The sequence below is a fragment of the Strigops habroptila genome, chromosome 8, assembly GCF_004027225.2.
Source record: "Strigops habroptila isolate Jane chromosome 8, bStrHab1.2.pri, whole genome shotgun sequence".
Classification (NCBI taxonomy): Eukaryota; Metazoa; Chordata; class Aves; order Psittaciformes; family Psittacidae; genus Strigops; species Strigops habroptila.
In genome coordinates this window covers 29932362-29956135 of record NC_044284.2, presented here as the reverse complement: position 1 = coordinate 29956135, position 23774 = coordinate 29932362, and the positions used below count along the sequence as shown (strand labels likewise).

General features: G+C 42.6%; 2 protein-coding genes across 9 annotated transcripts in view; one reads left to right on the top strand and one right to left on the bottom strand.

The window, feature by feature from the left end:
- Positions 1-4044, top strand: part of PHC3 (polyhomeotic homolog 3) — a 32593-nt gene extending 28549 nt beyond the window's left edge. For 3 of the 6 annotated variants that reach the window (XM_030496461.1, XM_030496460.1, XM_030496457.1), the window contains 2 exons: positions 1749-1873; positions 2876-3202. In XM_030496461.1, coding sequence (XP_030352321.1) covers positions 1749-1873; positions 2876-2938 — 188 coding nt within the window. In that variant the 3' untranslated portion in view covers positions 2939-3202. Of the gene's footprint in view, positions 1-1748 lie in introns of all 6 variants that reach the window. The other 3 variants (XM_030496458.1, XR_003992943.1, XM_030496459.1) reach the window with 3 other exon arrangements.
- Positions 4045-7761: 3717 nt separating this feature from the next.
- Positions 7762-14483, bottom strand: GPR160 (G protein-coupled receptor 160). Of its 3 annotated transcripts, none has more exons than XM_030496469.1 (2): positions 14178-14483; positions 7762-12653 (listed from the first exon to the last, which is right to left on the bottom strand). In XM_030496469.1, the coding sequence occupies exon 2, from the start codon at positions 12598-12600 to the stop codon at positions 11581-11583; it is 1020 nt and encodes a 339-aa protein (XP_030352329.1). In that variant the 5' UTR covers positions 12601-12653; positions 14178-14483; the 3' UTR covers positions 7762-11580. The 3 variants fall into 3 exon arrangements, with proteins under 3 accessions (XP_030352329.1, XP_030352330.1, XP_030352331.1); XM_030496470.1 differs by lacking the exon at positions 14178-14483 and adding an exon at positions 13554-13911; XM_030496471.1 differs by lacking the exon at positions 14178-14483 and adding an exon at positions 13544-13559.
- Between the last annotated feature and the right edge of the window lie 9291 nt (positions 14484-23774).

The window sequence follows — 23774 nt, the reverse complement described above, 5'->3', positions numbered from 1 at the left end:
AGTGGCTATAGAAATACTATTTGTGACAAACTTCCCCCCCTTCCTCCCCCCCCGATACCACTCTAATTTCTTATTACAATAAATAATTGCCAAGAACTGGGAATTTATAGTTTATTGAAGTTACATTGTTTTAAATGCTATGGAAAATAGTCCTGAGTTCTGATTAAAAGTAAGCCAGGTGCTACAAGGTAACTGTTGTACCTTTAGGACTTCAACTCATATAGTTGTAACCTAAACTACAGAGGTTTAGAGGCGTAGCCTTATCATTCCATAATAAAACCTTTTCCTCTTCAGATTATCTTTTAATTTTTCCCTTAATAAAGTGGCAGCTAATTCTTGCATGAGCCCTGCAATTAACAAAATACTAAAATTAATTAACAAGTCATTAAAACAAATTGTGCTTTATTGTGAAAAGCTGACTTTGTCCAACCTTGAATGTTATGACCACTAGACAGTAATAATGCAAATGAATTAAGGTTTGGATGTTGATACTTCCTTCCACGTGTCCTTTCTATATGTCTCTTACACGTTTTTAAATCCATCAGGAAATTGGACTACCTATTCTTTATAGAATTTAAATCTGCATACACAAACGAACATGAAATTAGTCAATTGCTATCATCTGGGGTGGAAAAGGAATTCTTCGCAGTATTTTCATCTCTCTAAAGTAGTATACTTTTAGAACAGGGGAAAATATAAAAATGCCCCAAAAAAAGACTTAACCAAGGAATAATTGAAAGCAGGAATGAAAGGCGGAGCACAAATTAAAATGTGTCTGAAAGGCTCTGAGACAGATGGAGAGACCAGTGGATTGAGAACATAAATATATAAAAAAACATGAAGAACATGGCTTTGGGGAAAGAAGCTTCAAATAAACAACTGACAATGAGTGTTCTTATTCACATTGTGAGAAGACTTTTGTCCACATAACAGAGCTGCCATACAGCCAGGCATAACTAACTGTTTCTGCTTAACACATTTCCAGAACATCTTTTGAGGAACCTTTTGTTTCCACAGTTTTCTTCAGTGGAAAGGAGCCCTAAATTACCTGGGACAGTCCCACCCATGAATAGTCCTTTTTCTTGCATTGTAGGCCTCGGTAACCTGAGACCATATTATTTCATGTTCAGAAAAAGAGTATATATTTTTTTTTTTAAATCCAGCTCATTTAAAGTTGCACTTGTGAAGTGAGTTACTGCTGTGTACAGAATAGTCACTGAGGTAACTGACAATAAATGTCTTTGTGAGACAGTTATGCTAAAGCCCATAAATCAAAATTCTGTTTACTCAGCCCAGTGGAATTAACACCTCTTGGAAATTGTAGCTGTGTAAATTTTCTCGGTGAGTTGTAGAATATGCTTATCTTTTTAGTGCTGGAAAGAGCCCACTTGAATTATGCTCTTACTTGATTGCTATTTCAGCAGTATTTTGCTGGTTTCTTCCAACTGTGAGATCATGGTGATTGTTCCTCTTAATGAAATGAGAAAGATGTCTTTGTTAGGACTTGAAATTTCCAGTGAGTAATTCTCCAATAATTATAATGTAATTAGAGGCTGTAGTAAAAATTACTTTCAGATAATCTCAGAAGTTCCCATCGTAATACTGAACTCCTGCATATGTCTTAGGTTCTGCAAGCTAAAGGGTTGAGCACTGGAAATTGTGTAGCTGAAAAGCTCTAGTGGGGACAGTCATTGCGTCTAAGAATGCACATTTCTAACCCAGTAATTCTTTTTTCTGTTTCCTTGTAGGTTGTCAAGATATTGCGGATGAATTTAGAGCACAAGAAATTGATGGACAAGCTCTCCTCTTGTTGAAGGAGGATCACCTTATGAGTGCAATGAATATTAAGCTTGGACCTGCATTGAAAATCTGTGCACGTATCAATTCATTGAAAGAATCCTAAGGGGTGAACATGAAGGTTTAAACAACAGTTTCTCAGTGACAGAACTGACAGTAATACGCCAACATCTTCACTGTGGCATGAGTGTTACTGTGATGTTTTGTTAAATATATGGGCGTTTCCCCACATAAAGACTTTAAAATGTTCTTTTGATTATACCAGGTAGTCCTCTGTAGTTTCCAACAATTAATAGGTTCATGGTAAAGCCTGAGTAATACTTTGAGTTGAAGTGGTAGTTCATGGAAAAACATGAAGTGAAATATGCTGTGATAGGTTAAATATTCCCCAACATGTACTTCATAAGTTTAACACCCCAGCACCCACCCCACCCTAAACACCATGTAAATTGTGTTGCTGTATTCTGAAAGATTTTTGCCACATACAGCAGGTTTTGGACTGAAATAACAGACGTGTCCACAGACCCTGTGGAAGCACTAATAACGGTAAAATGCTATGCATTTAGTTGTTTCTTTTAGTCTTGAGCAAATTGTAAGGGGTAGGTTGGCAGCTAGTTTTCCTTGTATAGGCTTACCCTCATCTCTGCCACTGTAGTATTTTCCTGAAGTCTGGAAATACTATAAACCATGTAGATGCCTCATCAAAATCCTCATCATCAGGCTACTGAAATGCAATGGCTTGACACTCTTTCCAGAGGTAACTGAAGCACATGTTACTTTACTCTTTGTATGCTGCTATGCACTAAGAGGGCATTAAGTTGTTAGGTTTGTAGTTCTGCATGCTGCTAGTTAAACTAGACCAGCAGTTCTCAAATGGGGGTTCAGAGTGGATCCTGAGAAGGCGTGAGAATACTCAGGGTTCAGATTCCCAAATGCCTAGGTGTGACCGGCTGAAAACTGCAGTCAGAACTAGCTCATGTTGAGACAAGTGTACTTCAAAGACTGGAGGTAGAGAAGGGATGGCATAGCTCAGATGCTCTTTTTCTTGATACCTCTTCTAACTTGTCTTTCTCTGTAGTGCATTCCCATTGCCTCACTGGAAGCTTCCAAGCACCTTTTATTTGTCCACTGGCCAGCGTGAGCTGGGCTTGCAGTAGTCTGAGGAAGGAGCATGGTGAGTTGCTCACTGAGGTCCCTTCAGAGCTGGGTGTAGGAGTGGCTGCTGCTGCAGTGAGGGAGCCTGGAGCTGTGGGTCAGCAGGAGGAGTGCTGCCTCTAGGCAGCTCTGGGGGAAATCTCTAGGGGCCCTGCTTTGTCCCTCTAGCAGCAGATTTCAGTTTCAGTGCTGCAGCCCCAGGCAGTGGGATTTTAGTGTCTCCATCTTCCCTCTCTCTCACACGCTGTGTTAAAAGTATTTCCCCAGTTACTGACACTCTCAGAAGCTGCTTGGGCTCTGAGGCAGCAGCACCTTCTCAGCCTTTGCTTCTCATCACCTGTGTATGGATGTCCATGGATGTACTTTGTACCTTCTTTTCCCTCCCTTTTGCAGCTCTGCTCCCCTTATGTACAGACCAAGATCCCTAAGCTCTTGTACAAGGAAAGAAGGGCACATGTGCTGATAAAGTTGTTGTGTATATTTGAATTAAATATGTGTATGTGTCTGCAAATAATGTACTTTGTATTTTATGCAAATTAATGCATAATATATGACTGTGTAGGGAGACATTCAGGGTGACTGTAAAGTATTCTTGAAAAAGAGTAACTGATCTAAAGTTTGAGAACTGCTGACCTAGATCAAAAGGAGTCAATGCACATACACTGGCTGAAAGGAAGGTTTATGGCAGGTAGATTAATATGTATATTATTTAACTGATGACGTTAAAGAGTAAATTGGGATTACAGAAAAATCTGTGCTTCATTTTCCTTTAGGCTCTTGCTTTGTTTCTACTAACAGACTTTCTACTGATATCTTCCAGAGATAAACATTAGAATCATTGGGTTTAATTACAACTGTTTGAGCTTACTAATAGCAGATGTTATTTTTATTAACCACTGAAGCTCCAAGTTAGGACAACCCATTGCTGTTACGTGCTAATATGTGGTGAGAGCCCTTATCCAAATGGCACCAAAGGCTGTAGAGAACTAATTGATGTCTGGGTTTATTTTGGAGGGAAGTTGCTAAGCACTTTCTAATTTGTTTTCTCTGTCTTCAGTTACTGTTGTAAAATAAACTTCGTAGTTGAAGGTTCAACGTTTGGCAATGTTCATTGGAAAGATATTCAAATGATGGAGACAGTAGGTTCCCATTTGTAGCATTTCTGTAAGATAAACCATGTAGCATATCTGTAACATATGTTCTAAAGGATATGTTCTGTTCTAATGAGCTAATTGCAGACTAAAGATATCTTAGATACCTATCCTTTGGCTTTTGTCTTAAAGTTGTATTATTTTTATATGAAAAATTCACTGGCTAATTTTTAATATGTCTTCTGATTGTACTGCTCCTTGGCAATGTAAAAAGCAGGTACACGTAAATGTGATTTGATAATGGCTTAAGGCATATTTGAAAACGTGGACTTAAGAGTCTTATTTAGACCTGCAGTTATGCACAGTGTTACATGCATGAGAACTTCACAGCTGTTTTAATTTGCTTTATTAGACAGCTTCAGGAGACCTTCTACAGCTAATGCTTATGTACAACTTTCAGACATAATCACCGGCAGACGCCAGGAGCTCAGAGTAGACCTGATTACTGCACATCTGTTCTGGTTCTTCTGGTACGCTACACTTGGCTTTGGGAGAGCCACAGATAGTGAGTTATGCTTTAAATATTCATGAATGCAGCAACTAAGAATGTGGGCCTTACGCATCTTGAAAGTTCTTTCTCCTTCACTGATTTTGGCAATAAGCAGGAACTTACAAGCAGACACAGCTACACTTACCTCTACTGATAGAAATGCACGTGTATTGGAGTGTTAGCCAGTAGAGCTGTGTCAATAAACTCAGTTTTAAAAAATACCACAGCTGTACGTGCAAGTACGCTGGAAAACTTAAGTGCAGCTGAAGTCTACGTCAGAAGCTTTTGAGTTTACTCAGAAAAGCAATACAATACTTGGAGTAATATTCCTCCAGAACCACTGTACATACCAATCGCTTGTTTCTGTTCAGATCAGTGAGGTTTTCCCAGGCTTATAGGTCCATTTCTCATGGCTTTCCCCACAAATTCAGCTAGGCCCACTTGCAAAAGAGGAAGTATTGCAGATTTTAAGTGAGTATTTTTTAACACTTGCTCCCGCTGGGTGTGTCTACAAGAAATCCTTTCTGTTAGCTTTATTTCCAGGGGTTTGGTTTTCTGTATTCAGATTGCTGCTGTTGTGGGCTACATCTCACGCTAATCCCTGCAATAGTTCAATTCCTATAGAAGGGAATACAGGATGCCATAGCATCTTAGCTCAAAAGGGAGGTATGCTGGATGGCTTCTTCCCTTTTTCTCCACTGATCTCCCTCCTAATCAGCTCCTTAATGCAGACTGCAGAATTAGCTCAGTGCAAAACCCTTTGGCAGAGCACTAGGCCGAATGTAACTGTCAAGATTTCTTCCAAGAGAATTTTAACTATTACACCTGTCTCAGCTTCAGTTTATTTTGTTTTTTAAAGGAATGCACCTGAATGGGCAAAATGGGTATGCAGACTCCTCTGCTTAATCTAGCTTTTATCACTCAGCAACCCTGCTTTGCAGCAGAAGCAGAGCACCGAGATGGAAGCTCAGCCACCTCTTCTGGGAGCTCCAGGCTGCTGCTTGTTCAAAAACAAGCGTTGCCAGTGAATTGATAACTTCTCCCAGACAGCCCATATTGCCTCACATTTGGCACATTTATAAGACTTTATCACCTTGCTTATATTGAGAGTAAAAAATAACCATCTTGCCAAATTAAACTGCCATTTGTCTTGGATTACCAGGGTTTTCAAAGAGACTGCATTGTAAATCCATTCTTTACCCCTTAATCCAGCATACTTTTTCCAGAAATGAAGTTGTTGATGGGGAGGGTAAAACCTTTGCTAGATTTGTGTCAAAGAGATATCTCAAATAGAAAGTTTATATCCTGCAAGCATCTATTTCCTCATTTCTTTCATGTGAAAGCAGGTTTTTTTCCCCCAACTTCTTTTTGGACAAATCACGAGTGGGAATCCAGCCTTCTGGGTAGAACAGATGGAGTCCATCCTAACTGCAGGTGTGGCAGGTAGGGAAAGGAATGGAATAAAAGCAAGTATTTGAGCAGGTTTATGACAGCTTTTGTGTAACTTCTTTACCTTGACCTTAGCTGTAAGAAAATGTTCAGGTATAAAAACATTTCTTTTTTTATGTAGTAAGACATTGCTGGGTGTAGTGTGTCACTGCCTGGCATACGAATTAAAACTGCCAGTTTCAGATGACGCTTCTCATCTTAATACCACAATGCTGATGCAGAAACTTACAGCTCAATAGCTTAAGATATTTCTTACACATTGACAAATGTGATCAAAGAATTCAGTGACAGCTGTATTGGGAGTCCTGGTTCTGCAAATAATTAGGCATTCACATAATTTATACCATGACTAGTTCTCCCGATCGTTTTGAGACTACACATACTAAACTTAAGCATGTGTATAAAAACTTGCAGGGTTATTTTCTTAGCAGTATTGCATAGAAATGTCCTGTTAGCATATATTTGGTTGAGTGACAACTATACATCTAGACTTCTACTTATCAGTTGCTCTAGGTTGTAGACAATGACTCTGCAAAAGAATCAACGTAGGATACTTTTTTAAAACTTTTACCCATATTAATTTGAGATGGAGAGAAACTAACATTTTAAAGTATTTTGTTTTAAAGATACTGTTTCTGTTGAATGCCAAATAGAACAGGTATGAACGAAGCTATAAATGTGTAATTTCAATGTAAGGTGTAATACTTGCTTGTAGTGAATTAATTTTTAAGTCATTTGCACAGCGAAACTGTAGTTTCAGACAGGAAATATTGTGATGAGAAAGAAATTTAAACTCATTTAATGCTTTGTTCATTTAAGCTAAGTCTAAATTAAGTTCATTTTAAAGGAATTTGCCTTTAGTTATGAGAGTTTATTTATTCCCTGTTGGTTCTATATAGTTACATCCACTGGACAGCTTTTCAAAGAGTGATGCTTAAAAAGAGAGACGGTAATTATGGTAGAGAGAAGTGCCTGCTGGGTAGGTGCTACGTCTACTTCTTCACAAAGTTGTCCCTAATGTAGTCCAAGCTGATGGACAGCCTGTACCTTGCCATCAGAGCCTGGGACGTGGGCTGAAGACAGAAGCAGCCAGCACACATTACCCTAGTCTGTGTCATAGAATCAGAGAATGGTTTGGGTTGGGAGGGATCTTAAAGCTTATCTATTTCCAACCCCCTGCCATGGGCAGGGACACCTTCCACTAGAGCAGATTGCTCCAAGCCCCGTCCAACCTGGCCTTGAACACTGCCAGGGATGGGGCAGCCACAGCTTTTCTGGGCAACCTGTTCCAGTGTCTCAACACCCGCACAGCAAAGAACTTCTTCCTTATACCTAATCTAAATCTCCCCTTTTTCAGTTTAAAGCCATCCCCCACCTTGTCCTGTCACTGTAGGCCCTTGTAAAAAGTCCCTCTCCAGCTTTCTTGTAAGCCCCTTTATGTACTGGAAGGCTGCTCTAAGGTCTCCCCAGAGCTTTCTCTGCTCCAGGCTGAGCAACCCCAACTCTCTCATGAGAGAAAGCTGGTTTGCTTTATCATCTTGGTAATTTTGGTAGAGCTCTGTCACATGTCATTGCCTTCATACAGATTTCTGAACGTGCTTTTTGCCTTGGTGGGTGTCAGCTATGCTGGCTGGAGCGTAGTGTCCTCTCCTTGTCTCCAGGGTCTCATGCTCAGCACTGCCACGTGTATTCAAAAACACGTGCCCCACGCTAAAATTCAAGACCCCATCCTAAAGCCACTCTATAGGTTTGTGTAACCTCTGCGTTGGAACTTCCACACACCCGCTCATTCACTTGAAGGTTGTGTATTTTATTTACTGATCTCTTACAGCTATGTGGAAGGAAAAGGGAGGGAAAAAACCCCACCAAAATTCCAAGATATGCTTGTGAATATGCTTGTAATTGGAGGTATGTAGTAAGCTCACAGTCTACCTTTTGTAACCATTGATCTAGCTTTTCCAAAGCACAATTCCAGGAGTCAGTGTTACGAACAGATTTCAAGTTAAAAAATCTTAAAGCTTCCTGCTGAATTATCCCAAATTACTGTGCACAGTAAGGAGCTAGAAAAAGGAGATCTAAAGAGATTTTTTTCCATTTAGAAAGAATTATCATTTGCGCAGAACTGTACATCCATAGTGATGATAAATATCTTTAAAGTGCAACACATAACACTTAGAGCATTTTAATTGAGTGTAAAAAGCACTGTATTGTTCCGTAGGGTTGTCAAAAGGCTGACAGTATTGTTTGTAGGTACCAAAGCAGGTATCCTTGCTGATTATGGGATGAGGCTAGAAGCACAAATATAACTGATTCATGAGGCGTATCTACTTTGTGGGTGAAGTCTGGTCAACCCGTGGGCAGACTCGTGCGTCGTCCTCAGCCACCTGGGCAGTGTGCTGGCAGCCAGGATGCTGCTGTCTTCTGGCAGCTTTTTGCAAAGTTGGATGTTTGAAAGAACAATGAGGTATTATGCACACCCAACTTCTTTTTTAAGTAGTCTTTGTGTTACAGTGTTAACAAACCAGTACTGATCAGGAAAGATGTGTGTAAAGAATGAAAGGATTTATTAATGAGTGCCAAATACTTCTATTTAGAGTTGAAAAGACATAGAGTATCTCATTAAAATCAATGTTTTGTGGTTTTTTGGTTTTTGTGGTTTTTGTTAAGGCATTCTTCATAAGAGGAAAGTACAGAAGTTCCTCACAAAGGGTTAACACTTTGGCTGCTGTTGCCATTAATATCAAATAATCCTGTAAGAATTAAGACTAAAGTATTTGAATCTTACAAGGCCGTTAGATGCTGGCGCAGCATAAGAAGTAATGTACAGAGGAGATAGCACAGTGGTTGTCTGTAGTTATTTCCTAGCATGGCTTCTCTCCTCTTTCTGTCTGGCAGTGAAACTGAGATCCTGTTGCAGAGAGTAATGGTTTATGGTTGTATGGCTGCACTTTGGGTTCACTCTTAGGACTTCCCAGAAACAGAAAAAAGAAAATGCATGGAGGAAAGAAAAGAGTTATTTGGAGGGAGGGATCTCCCTCTGTAAAAAGTCAAGGATAAAAGTGGGCTTACAAGGAGAGGTGCTATTAATATATTTTGAAATAGCTACTTAGGAGGCTTAGGCACCACAGTTGGATGCTATGTGAGGACCTGTAGTGCCACTACAGCCTACCTAAAGGTTGATGCTCTTTGGCACTTCTTCCATAACGGTATGGAAGGATGGATTTGATAGTGACATAGTGCCATAACATCAATATGTTAATATTTGCTTTGGCTGCATGTGGTGGCTTCCCTGTAAAAGCGAAGATTTTAAAATGGCTTGAGAGCACTGCAGCAGCTACGGGAGTTCTGCCGCAGTAAGATAGATGGGGTTGTGTAAACTTTAATTAGGGGATGATAAGCTGGACCACCCTGATAATAAAGTATGTCAGCAGCCTTACCCAACTGGAACTGCAAGAAGTGCATCACCCACAGACCTTAATGAATCAGAAGGGTGAGACCAACCACGCAAAGCAGAAGCATCTGAAATCTTCTTGAAAATAACTTTGCCTTCATCTGGTGTTAAATGAATTTTAAATTAGGAGCTTTCCCTTCCCTGCCAAGTCTGTAGGGATTAGTTATTTCATGACCTGCAATGCCTGGTGCATTGCTGTATTTGAGGTATTTCCCAGTTTTTAAATGGAACTCGGTTTTGTAAATATTGCCAACCCCATTTCAGTGGGTGTCCAGTTCATATAAAACCTGAAGAAATGCTGTGTCAAAAAAATGTGTTTAGACATGGCTTATCCTATAGCATCTCAAGTGCTAAATAACAGGAATTGCAATTTGAGAGAACAGCGAACGGTTGCTTAAAGTTGCTTTTTCACGTTAACATTGTCGATGCTTTCCTGCTTTTAACATAGAATTTCCTCCAAATACATTTTCCAGCATAAAGGATGAAAATAGTTGTGGTGCCAAACACTCCGAACTATGTTGCTAAGCATCGCCTCCTCTTATTGCACTTGTTTTAAAATCCAGGTTTTGATCATTTACTGTCCTTTCTATGGCCTTTTTAACAGATTTTCCCCAAACCATTTTCTACTGCTGAAAGTTACATCACTGAAACCTCAGAGACATTTACCACAGACTGTGGGTGAAAGAAGCGCTATGTAGTGTGAAGTAATAAATCAGAATGGCAACTGGACTTTGATATATTGCAAAACTGTAAGATTAATATATGACTGAGATGTGATTGTGTATTCTTATGGAGTGATATACTGGAATATTCTTTTATAGGAAATTTTAGCCCATGGAGCATTAAATTCTACAATTAAATCTTACGTCTATAATTGATACATAGTAATGTACATTATAACCCCAAAATGAAATTTTACAGTTGAAGAGCACATGGTGAACTATGTAAAAATAGGATCTTCACTTTGGGAATCTTCTTTTTGTAAAAAAAGCACTTTCCTATTACCAACTGGCATGTGAATGAATTTTAGATTCTCTCCTTTGTCATGATCCTGTAGAAGTAAAATTTCTTTAATCTGCCTGTTAATGGGTAAATCCATCATACAGATGTTGAAACAAAGCACCTTATACTATGCTGCTTGAACTTGCTTGTAATTGCACCTTTTGTTACCTGCAGATTTTTCTTAATGAGTATTCTTGTGTGATACCATTGTTCCCCGTGGGTCTGGGTGAAGGATTAACCAACCTGCAGCATCAGTTACTTACAGTTTCTATTTCAATACAACATTGTAATGTGAGTTCAGTGCTTCAGAAATAAATGCTACTTCCATTTGTCTGCTTTGGTTTTGTATCACTTATTTCTCTTCTACAAAATTAAATCAGACCTTCATAGAACTGAAGAATTTGAAAATTAACAGTATTTTTGCTAGAAGCCTGACTAATTCTTCCCCTACTGAAGTAGTCCCACTTCAAATTTAACTATTTTAAAGTAATTTTTAACATTCTTTAACCTTGGGCATGTATTTATGTATAGGCATAGCAAAGAAACAACAAAACATCACCTTTCCTATAGCTGTGGAAGTTGCTTTACGTTAACTGAAACAATTTATTTCTATTTAAACAGAGAACAGCCCTTCAATCAAACTGACAAAAAGTCACACTTTAACAAGAAAATATGCTTCGAAAGTCACAGAAGTTGTTTGAAGCTTTGACAGTAGGTTAACATGGGGACATAACATATAAGGTCCCCAGCTCTGAAGAAGGCTTTATTCCGTTTTGTACTACAAAACCTGAGCTCATTCCATTTAAAGGAAGTGTGAAATCCTACTCATAAACACGAAGCTTAACTGAAAACTTGTTCCACACAAGTAGTGGTCTCCTTACACCCGTACATTCAAGTCAAATCCTTTGAACTGGCAGCTGCTCACTGCCCACTGGAACCAAGTGTGTCCCAGTCTCTGGTGCGACGTTGGTGGATGCTGGACTTTTCTCCATTGATTGTGGCTCTGGAGATGTTTCCTGTATTATCTGTAAGGACACGCTTCTATTGCACAGCACTTATTTGCAGTCTTTTCAGTCAGCAGCTCATTAACAGATTACAATTACTGTGCCTGGCTTATCAGCTGGCTCTGTGCTTTCATTGTTAAATGGGATAAAGCAGAATTTCCAGCTAACAAATGGATCTGTAGACCACATCTCCTCTGTCAATTCGACATCGTGACACCGACACCAGTATGCTACTGCGATGAGAAAGCTGTTGATGAAGTACAGCCAGGGGACGTTCATCTCCATGTAGGCTGGAATCCGGGCACCGAGAAACAAAATGATGATTTGAAGAAGAACAAAAGGTGCCCAAGTGCCAAGAAAACAGATGAGGAGTCTGGTCAGGAGCTGCCACTTAAAGCAAGTGCTGTTGGTGTTGGACACATAGGAGAACATCAGAACAGGCTGACTGGCAAAGGAAACTACCCTGACAGACAACAGCATGGTTGTAACTTCCTTCCGACAAGCCAGGAGAGCTGCGCCTGTGAGCAGCACCATGGCACATGAGACTGAGTAACTCTGCAGGCTGCCATAGAGGGGACACCGATAAGGAGAAAAATGGTTCTGAGTGTCTAGTTCTTCATAGATAGCGGGAACTTTCAGAATACAAAAAAACCCTGAAATCCATATAACGACCACAGTAAATATATAAAGTAATCTTTGACCTCTTTTAGGAAACTGAGAAGTTTGGGCTACAGTCATGTAATAATCCAGGCCAGCCACAAGATACACTGGATAATGCAGAATACCGTAGGTAAGAGAAATCACCTGAGTGAACAGGCAAATGTGGTACTTTGTAAATCGCACACCCCAGAGTGCAAAGTCCTCAAAATAAAAAATGAAAGAGATACTCATCAGCAGTGTGAAATCGACAAGTGCCACTGAAACACAGAAGTAACCCATAAAACTAACTTTCACGGGTTTTTTCTTAACTTGCAACATGAAGAAATCAAGGAACACTTTTCCGAACATAATCAAGAGCAGCATGCAGCTGAGCTCAAGCTGCTGGTTGCCCTGCGTGTACGGGTACTGACCAGGGCAATTTTCAGAGTGTAGAGCAGCCATCCTCCAGTGGTGAGACCAGCAAGGGAAGTATCACAGGGCACAGTGCTTCATACCTGGGAAGGAAAAAAGAAGTTTGTAAAAATTTATTTCTAGGTACCTCTATCAAATAGTTAATTCTCCATCACAGAAACTACTACATTTACATCTGAATTTTCCAGGCTCCTTAATTAAGAGTAAATAGGTTCACTAACACATCGTTAAATTGTTCTGCCTAAATTTTATGTTCTTCAGATATATATTCTTGAGAGTGAAAAGGTCAACATAGACCTAAGTTACTTTTCTAGCTACTTTCCTAAGGAAAGGTTTAGAAAATAAGCCTGACTGTGTTCCTTTCCTTTAGAAAGCACTGGGGGGGGGGGGGGGGGTGTCCTTCTGTCCAGCCGGGCAAAGGGATGGGTGTTTCAGGGCTCCTACGTATTTTCAAGAAATTAGACAATCACACAGGACAGAAATCATACAAGACACAGAGCATGGCCTCACAGTTTATTATGCTTATAGAAGCTATATGGAACACAGATTGCAGAAATATCCTGAAAGCAGAAAAAGCATCAACCCAACTCATCCTTTTCCGGTGCAAAAACCTTGGAGCCCTGAGGCAATCCGAAGCATACACACTTCATAGTTGATTGGGCTTTTTTGTTCACCCTTCAGCAATATATGTACTACAATGATAGACAACTCAGAACAGATGTTTTTGCCCTTGGACTTCCATAAGCTTCCTTATGATAACTCTTTTCTGTGTTTTAATTCCTAACGAAAATGAACACAGGATTGCTTCACGTATGTCAGCAAGACATATTAGACAAAGCTGTACATGCTTTCTTCTCTTTCCTAGTGAAGCAGGATGGTGCCAGCATTTTCAGCAACAGCAGAGAAAAGCTGCGAAGCCAAGAGCCAGGATCTCTGTTAACAGTGATGCACTTGTATTTAAACAGACACCTACATTTCCTTACCAGCTTGCCAGAATTGGTGAAATTTGAGTCAGTGTCTCCTGAAAAGCAAAGTAAGAACAACCCCAAGTACTTGGCAGTACAACTTGAGAAGCACCCACCGAGCTCAGTTATAAGGGCATGCCGCTTCACTCTTCATCTGCACAAGCACATTTTAGCGTCTAAAACCGAACACATTTTACACTACAACTTAAAAGTCTCCTGTGTGTATTCTCTCTTTCATATTCTGGATGCTGCACTTGCGCATGCAGAAAGGAGGCAACCTGCACGCGGAACAGGGTCATGCTATGTAAGCGATCACTCAGATCCGTCTGTAATGTTATTATTATCCTAATCGTCAGCTGTGCAAAGCGCCGGGCAGAGCAGCAGAAGCGGGGCTAACCCCGCTGCCGAGTGGCGCGGACAGGACCTGTGCCTGCTGTCCCCTCTGCCCCTCCTGCCGGCAGCCGCGGGCTGCCAGCGCCTCCCCAGCCCCCGGAGTCCCCCGCCGGGCTCAGGGGCAGCCCCCAGCCCCTCCCGGGCCGACGGAGACGGCGGCGGAGGGGCACTCCGAGGGGACGCCCGGGCTGGGAGCGGCTCCCGCGGCGGGCCCTCGTCCAGGCCGGCCCCTCCTCGCCCGGAACCCACCTGCTGCGGCCGCCGCCCCTGCGCGCTCCTCCTCGGTGTGTGCTGCGGGGACCTTCGGCGCCACCTCAGGCGGGAGCCACCTCCGCCCCTCCGCATCACGCGGGGACCCTGCCGGCGTGGGGACGGGAACGGCTCGGCTCGGCTGGCCGCGCGGGTCGGGTCGGGTGGGGTGGGGCCAGGCCCCCCCTGCCCGCCCCGCACTCGGCGGAGCCGGTCCGGCCGCTCGGCGCCCTCTAAGGAGTGGCCGCGGCGCCCGGCAGCTTCCCGCGGGGCGCCTGAGCGCACAGCGCCGGCCGGGCCGGGTCCTCCCGCACGGCGGAGAGGGGCTCGTGTCGAGGGAAACGGAACCGCCTTGAGGAAAAGGGCTGTGTTTAACCCCGCCCTCCGCAACGCCCGCCGTGCCTGAGGGAAGTGAAACGGCTGCGGGCGTGCGAGGTGAGCGCCCGCCGTTACCTGAGCGGCGGCGGGGGCAGGGCGCAGCCACGACGTGCAGACAAACGTTTTCCGTTCTGAATGCGCGGCCTGTGTGGAACACGGGCAGCGGGGTGGCGGCGGGGCGCTGAGGGCGCCTCGGCGGGTGCAGGCGGGAGCCCGCGCCCTCAGTACTTGATGGCAGCGGCGGGCGTGTGGCAGGCACCGCGGGGTGTTTGGCTCACGAAGCCCTGTGTGCGCGCAGTGTGTGTTCACGCACCCGTGCCGGCCTTGGGACTCAGCCCCGCTAGCAAACGGGCACCGGCTTCGCCCGCACAGAGTTAGTCAGGATGAGTGCGGATGCTGGCCCCCTCCCAGAGGTGTCCCTGGAAGTACCCAGCGGATGTGGGGAAAACTGATTTCTGCTTCTCTTCCTGCCTAGCAGCTGGAAGAACGCTCCTGTCCACATCCACAGAGCCTCCATGGGCGAGTGTGTGGGCACCTGAAATGCCCTGGATTTGCGGGCTTCCACCTTCCTGTTACCCTTCGCACACATATGCCTCTCAAGGTGTGATTAATCACCTTCTTGCAGCATAGCTCTACTTTTATCACCGATTAAGCCATTAAATAAATCTGAATCTGAATTCTTTTCAGCATGAGAACAATCAGCTGCTGGAATAATCTCCCCGGGAAGTGGTGGATTCCCCAGCATTGGACACTAAAGATTCAGCTGGACATGGAGCTGCAAAGTCTTATCTAGCCTGTGCTTTTGACAAAAACAGTTGGACCAGATGATCCATAAGGTCCCTTCCAGCCTGGTGTTGTGTGATTCTGTGGTTGCAGAAGTCAGCCACTGGTGTATTTGCAACACAGCTCAAATTTTTAACATCATGTAATGGTTTTATAGAATGCTTCTGGCTTTGAATTGCAACACAAAATCATACAAACCCCTCAATATCGTATGTTTATTGTCTTCCACAGAGGAATTTCATGTTTAACAGGCAACTACATTCTAGTAATGATGTAGTTAAATGGCTATACAGTAAATATTAAGCAATATATTACTGTGAAAGTTATCTTGGCAAAAAGATTTCTTACAAATGGCTCTCTCAACTCTGTCTTCCTCAGAGATTCTTAACAATTAAGTTTAGGAGAGCAGTTAGGGAATACCCATTATTTGTTTTAAGATAATGATGAATTAAAGCAGATAATCGTGGAAGTATATATCAAACCGAAATGGGCTGGCTTTTTAGCTTGTCCATCCTGTAGCAATCTACTTCATAGAATTTAAAAATTCATAGTAGCAGCTTTTCGCCTGTTCAGATCAAAGTACTAATTTCGTTTTCCATTTGTTGTTTTATTTCCCATCTACCAACATGTGTAGGATAGGAGCACGTCCCAAGGAATGGCTTGCTGAGGGACCTGAGCTGTGCTTCTCAGGTTAATGGGCAGTGGTTTCCTGATCGCTGCACGTACGCAGTATAGCTTTTTCCCGCTATGGTTTTGGTAATTCAAGGCTAAATCTAACAAGAAGCTTGTGAGTTCAATGCTGCAGCACCTGCCTCATGCTGAGCAGTCTGGAGCCCCATACTGCCACTCCTCTGCCTCTGTCGGGTGCTTGTCCAGACTCATTCACTGGGCAGGAGTTGCTAGTGCGAGTCTCTAGATGATTTGGGAAAAGGTAGTATCTAACATCCTGCCTTTCTCAAAAATGAGGTACTGGTGGGAATAAATGACATTGTTTAGATGCTTCCTGCAGATTGGACCACCTGAGAAACTGGGGCAGAACACCTGATTTCTGGGACCTCATGAGGGGAGGTAAACTTTTAGGAGCTTTACGGATTTATTGTATGTCACTCAATTTAACCTGTCTTTTCTTGGGTCTAAGCTTGCTTATAGACCAGCTACATGTTTAGCATGTCTATTGTCCACTGGGAGGGAAACATTTTTTTACTGTCTTTCTTGCAGGGTGGACTGCAAATCCATGTCTGGTCTAGCTGTGTGTGATCTGTGTGTGCAAAAGTGGCTGGCAGGACCTCTTCTGAAAGCAACTAACCCTCTGGAATTAAATTCAGATGTAAGTCTAACTTTTTTTCTTCTTTTTCCGTCTTCTCCTTCCATGGTTCATCTCAAGGATTAAATAACTTCAGGGGAAAAACAAATGGGTTTCTTTTGGTGGAAAAATGAGATGATCAGTATTCTGAAAAAAAAAGTGAGCGCTTAAAGGAATCTGAAGCAGCGTTCACATGCACACTGGCAATATTTACTTGTTCAAACAGTGCTTGCTTGGACAGTCACACAAAGTACAATATAGTAACAAAATGTTTGTTATTATATGATGGGTATTGTACATTCTGAGCAGCCAGTCCACAGCCTGGTCACACTCACAGGTATCTGAATGGTGATGCCCTCAGTTAGTTGTCTTAGTTCTAATCCAAAGTAAAACAAAGACAGTGGTTTTCTCAGTGGTAGTGAAGGAACTGTTTGGTTGGTATCTTTCTGATGGTTTTGTTTGTTTCTGATCATGTCTGTCTTTATGACTGCAGAAACTATGGCACTGGCCTGTGTGGGGAGATACCCTGGACAGAGGAAACGAGCAACAGGAGGGGACAGGGACAGTTTACACGTTTTTTTCTGCTGATAAGAATCCTAATGGGTGTGTGACCTGCAGAGTATGCAGCACTGCACGTCCGCTCCGTGATCAGTGAGCCTCCCGAGCGGGCTCCTCGGTGTGGCCCACAGAGCACTTTGCTGCCCAGGTTACATCCTGCGTTAATGCTGAGACTACTTCATGGCTTCCCTTTCCCTCCACCCAGGCCCTCTGTGCTGCTGCTTTGAAAGTTTGGTTATTACTCACTGATTACTCTCAAGTGATTGTTTTCTGCTCCTGAGTACAACATGTCATCTTCCTGTTTTTTGGAGAAATAATAATACAAGATGGGATGCCCTGGAAAGCAAAGGCATTGCTTAGCGCTGGCAGGTTCTTCTCGCTGTGCTAGAAGCTGCTTACACTCAGTATTGGCTCTTCTTTAGCATGGGCTCAGTTTACAACTCCCCAGGAAAACTTGCAGGTACTTGACAAATACCATACTCTGTAAACAATGCCTTGAGCCCATCCTGCTTCATTAAAGACGCTGCATTTATATTTGTATGCAGCAACAGACAGGCGTAAGAAATTAATTTATATTTGCATGCAGGCAGCTGTGTGTGGAAAATAAGACAGGAGATGGCCTCCTCCAGGAGGAGGGTTCATGAAATGATACAGCAAATCTCTTGCAAAAGCAGTTTGTGTAGTCTTCAGATCATGGTGTTGTGGTTCTATGTCTCCTGCAGTCATGAGATATTTGCATAGATGCTTCCTTCCTTCTTCAAGACGGTTTCCTGCTGCTAGTTGCTCATATTTTTTACTTAACTGTAAGGGTAGGATTTTAGGACAAAGGGTAAAGGACCAAGAAAAAAAATCCCTCTAATTTCAACTCTAACTTAAGGATGACCAAACGAAGTTCGAGTTCTCATAGAACAGGGGTTGGTCTCTGCCTCCCTTCCATGATGGACCTCAGCATTGGAGCCCCACGGTTCGCTATGGCTCTTGGAGTCCCTTAGAAATAGATAATGAATATGACTTCTTTACCATTACGTGAAGGAGTATGGGATGTGCTTCCTATGTAGTTAGAACTGAATCTTTACTTTTCCCTAGCCATTTCTGTCTGGGACGTGTTGTGCTTCAGAAGCTAGTTGCCATCTGCCGCTTTATTCAGTTGAGCAGAATAAGGAATAAACGTAAACCTCACCTTGTGTATTTCAGTAAATCTTATGTTGACATTGTGGACACCTCAAGCCATGTGGGAGCAAGGTGGGGAGATCAAATGTGTAGTTATGCATTTTGATGTCATGTGTGGGGAAAGCTGTACTCTGTGAAGGGAATTCCTGGAAAAACATTATTATGGAGAATCAATGTCCTGAGCAGCAAGGAGCTGAGCATGGCTCAGGCTGGAGATGAACGGACTTAACAGCCATGAGCAGAGCTGGCAATAGACAGCGTTGAGCACAGAATGTCATCTCTGGAATGTATTTGTATGAGGAGATGAGCGCCAATCTGATACAGCCTTTCCTGCATCCTTTTCTTCTTCCTGGATGTGCCTTTAACTGGGTGTTGCCTTGCTGAGCATGTTTAATGCCCTGTTAGATTTTATGCCTTGTCAGCACAGGATTAGCCACTGGAGTTTTGCAATGGCTGATGAGCAAGCAGTTGGGGAGTTGCTGTTCCTGAAAGGCTGCATGGCTCAGAAAGGCAGTGTGGTGTTTATGGAGATTTAAATTTTTTATTAAAGAAGTATTTAACTAATAAACTACTTGATAACTTTATTTTTTAAAGAAGAAAACACTTGACCAGTGTCCCAGTTACAAGATGTTTTCATTTACTTTTCAGGAATATTTTAAAAGCACAGACAGTGTGCATTTGGATCTTCATTTGAATCATTTGAGGTGCTCATCTTAAAAGTAACAGGTTTGTTCTTAGAAAGTTCTTGTTGAGAAAAAACCTGTAAATATTTCCATAGTAATTTTAATTCAGAGGCATCTTGTTACAGAATTCTAACTCTGCTTATTCAGTGAAAATCTGGTAAATGCAGTACACAGTTAATGTCTTGATGCATTTTTCCAAAGGAGTGTTTCCTTGATTCATCCAACTGCAGGTGTAGCATTTCCCAGTGCTCATGATGACACTGCAGTCTTAGATGGTTTTGGGGGTTTTTTTTGGCTTGTCTTTCATGCAAAGAATTTTTCAGGGAACTAGAAAGAAGACAGGGCTCTGAAAACTGTATTACATGAGCCAGTAATTTATAAAACCCAATTCATGGCTTGCTGGGCACTATGACAAGAAAATAAGACTGAAGCCAACAGAGTGCAAGGTGTGGTCCTGCTCTCGTTATGTTGCTCACAAACAACAAAAAAGCTAGTAATCTTGTCACCTTTTAATATAGTACTACCTCCTGCTAGACTTCAATTTTAAACAAACTCTAGTGGTGCTTTCATTTAAAAGGAAGATAAAAAGTAGGGGAAATGTAACATCAATCCCAGCCTCAATCTGAAGAACTCAAACTACATCTTCTGATAAGATACTAGGAAGAAGTTCTTAGCTGAGAGGGTGCTGAGGCCCTGGCACAGGCTGCCCAGAAAAGCTGTGGCTGCCCCATCCCTGGCAGTGTTCAAGGCCAGGTTGGACGGGGCTTGGAGCAACCTGGTCTAGTGGAAGGTGTCCCTGCCCGTGGCAGGGAATTGGAACTAGGTGATCTCTAAGCTCCCTTCCAACCCAAACCATGCTGCTGTGATTCCCAGCTAACACCCTTTCTTAATTATTGGTTGAAGACTCGTATGCCAGAAAGATAAAATAAGGTGTTACTGCTAAGGCTAGTGAGAGTCACTCAGGACTCTTCTGTGTTTCATTTAGTGACTAGTAAAGGTAAACTGCAGGAGTTGTCTTGTAAGCACCTGCATCCTTTACAGGATCCAGGCTACCAGGTACTTTCAGGGATCATTGGCTTAGCCTTTTCTATGTTCAGCTTCTGTTTACATGATGAGGATTAATGGTGGTTACCACCTGTAGAGAATACTTTGATCTGTATCTGAAGCATGATCAGTGTGTACTGAGTGCTGTTTGCTCTCTTTATACTGTAACTTGCACCGAAACTGTTTGCATACTGCTATTAGTAACTTTAAACTAATTCCTCTCTCAAAAGTTTTTTATCACAGAACAATTATTTTCTGCATGATCATTATTTTCACAAGAAACCCCCCCCACACATGGCAAAACGAATGGCTGCTGTGTCAGCCAGTCAGTAATGGATTCTGTGGACGCAATCAGGAAGTGTGCCTTTTGTTTTCCTGCACCTGTGGCTGTATTACAAATAAAACCATCCAATGTTTTATTAAATAAAATGAGAAGCCCTAATGAAATTGTACCAGCCATTACCAGGAAGTCTATTGAAAACATTCAGCAGCTGCTTCAGTCTCAGTTCATGCACACTGATAGGATTGTTTTGTCCTTCTCCTTATGCTCGAAGTGAGAAAGCTGCAGCACTATTCTGGTGTATGGCAGAGCCTTGGGCCATTTCATACTACTCTCCTCTAACTCCCTTTGAAGTATTTGATAAGAATCAGTCATAAATCACGCTCAACAGTTATGTACTGGCAAAACTTTGTTAGAAGTCAGTGTCCCAAGTCTTAACCTCTAAGTGTTTTGCAAACATCAGCCTATATACTCTTACAGCAGAGTGGTAAAGCAGGTAAAGGTCTACTATATTATTCTGATTTTATAGAGAGGGACTGCTCAGAGACATGAAGAATCAAATCAGTCAACCTTTCATATTAGAAGAAATACCCAGGTAGCCTGAGGAATCCTCTGGAGTGAGCTGGGGGTCAGCCTTGTTCCAGATGACAGTTAACTATCACCTCTCTAGTTAGGGGCTCTAAAGCCCCCTGACAGAATTGATCTCTCTGGCTTTTCCGTATTTAAAAGTCAATCCATCACATTGCCGTGCTGGCAGGTAGGTGGAGACTCACAGAACAGATGGCAGTTCCTAACAAGAGCTGCCTAATTTAAAAGAGAAGGTAACCCTAGCAATAATCTCCTGCTAAAGGATGAGCAGTAGGTCCTAACATTAAAAGCCCTCAGCTGCATCATCACTGGTTTGGATATTGGAAACTGATAAAGACTTTCTGGTTAAAATAACATAATAAATAACCTTGTTCAGACTTGCATGATTCAGGCATTTCTAGGTTTGGTTTAAAAAAACTGTGAGAAGTAGTTGGATGAAATGAGAGCCAAGCAGTAAGTGATACAACCCTCCCTTCCCACAACAGCTGGGAAGTGAGCAGCTACGCTCAGGGGCAGAAGGTGTCGTACGAGAACTCATGATCCCTGAACACCTCCTCCTGGAGCGTTCCTTTCTGACCACTAACTGCGAGCACAAAAATTAACCACCAGTCTGTCTCCTGTCCTGCTCGTGTGATGTTACAAGAATTGAAACTCAAATACACGAAAGTAAGGCAAATACAAGCTTTCTAGAACTCAATACTATGTATGGAATCTATATGTACAGAACCTTCCTATTGGAAAAGTTGATCTGAAACTATACGTTGCAGTGTGCCTCAAGCAGCTGTTGGGGGCTGGCTTTGGCCTGCTGTAAGTCAAGCCAGGGCTACTGCTGGCTCTTCACATCCTGTGTCTGCTCCACTTTATTTCAGAAGCACTTTTCTTGCACCCACCCTGCCAGTGCTGTCAGCCAGCTTAGGATGGCTCCTCTCATCTTCTCTCTCCAAGGGGCCCTTTCACCTTCTCTTGTCAAGCCCTTCTTTCTCCTCTCACTCCTGGGGAGGAGGAGTGAAGAAGGGAAGTGAATTTAGAAGTTAAAAGGGCTTAGTTCTCCCTTAACAACTAAGTTGAGGCCAGAACATCTTTCGTGGGGTATTTAAGGGCCAGCACATTTTTAAAATCACCAGTTGTTGCCATTGGATCCATGTGTTAGGACTCTGCACCTCCCTGGTGCCACTATCAAAGCTTTCCTAGTGCCTGACGCCAAAGCCATGAGCTCCTTCAGCACAGAAAAGGGCATGTACCAGTCTGCCCCAGGTCTCATGTCTGTTCTGAGAAAGGCAAGACATAGTGTTACTTGGAAATCCCAACTAGTGGCAGCATATAGAAACAAAGGGCACCTAGACAAGAGCAGGGCAAATGTTTGTGGTGGGGAAGAGAGGAAGAACACGTCCCTTTATGAACAGCTGGGCCATGTCATCTACAGGCAGGCCCATGGCGAGTAAGAGCTTGGTTAGGCTCTGGAACACCCAGTGGCAGGGAAGCTGGTCTTCGCTCCTCACTGCAGCATCTCCAAGAGGGAAAACCGTAGGTACTGATTGTTAACTTCTCTGCAGTGGTCTTTTTTTCTATTTAGGTGTATTTTATTTGGTAAATGGGCTTAGGTTTGTGGCAGGAGTATCTAGATTGTGGGATGGGGATAGCTGGGGTTAAGCAGCTCAGTAACTGCATGAGGGAAGGAGGAGGGCAGGGCACAACAGCGGGGAGGGTGGAAAAGCTTTACTCTGAACTGAGCTCACTCAAACTCAGTCTGCTAACAGATCCGGGAGGGATTCTGGTCTGGACTTCCACCTGCTGACACTCAAACAACTGCAGCTGGAACAGGACATCTCTCTGTTGCCAGAGTGCTCTTGATGCCAACCGGGAGGTCTGAATGTGACTTTGCTGTCATTGTGGCCACACTTAGAAAAGAATTATATCCTCAGAGGAGCTGGACAGCAACCCTGCAAGGCTCTTACAGCTTAGCACCACAGAGGGAAATGCAGGTGGTGGCAGGCAGGAAAATCAGGAGCTAAGCCAGGCAGGTGTACTTTCCATATTTTTACATTTCCTGTTTACCTGAGGCAGATGCTCCCGCCAGCCTTTCTCCTGATCTAACAAAGGGGAGGCGAGTCCTGGTTAGAACATCATTTAGGAGTCAACTGAGGAACTGAGACATTCTCCATTTCTCTTTATGTGCCCTTCCTTATGCTATATGATGTTCTGTGAACTGCACCTGGTATTATTTCAAACAGAAACAGGCCTAAATGAGAAAAAAAAAAAAAAAAAATCCTTTTTTTTTTTTTTAAAGGAAAAATCCACTCTGATATACAGCAGGGGACAGTAAATGCTCCCCCAAGCTGCTGCTACAAAGGTACCTTGCTATTCAAAAATTGTCACCGCAAGCATCCCCCCCAGTGCTGGAACATTTCTGCTGATTAAGAAATATGCAAGTTTGTCAAAGATAATTTTTATTTATTTCCTAATTGCTAGAGAAAGATCTGCCTTTAAGGAGGGCAGAACACTGCACGTGAGCTGAGGTTACCGCATCCATAGTGGAGCAGAGCATACACGGGTATAACATCCCTGCTAAGCACTGACCTGCATTCAATACTCATTTGTGTTTTACCAGTTGTTATATAATGGGGGGGAAGTTAGGAATAATCATATTTCCTTTCAAAGAAAAATAATCAGAAAATTGTATTTGGTATACAGAACACTGGGAGGAATATCAGTAAGACCACTATAAAATTTTATTGCAGGAAGGACACTTTAATAGAATAGTTAAATTTAAGTAACTGTCCACTAAATGTATACGTATATACTTGTTCCCA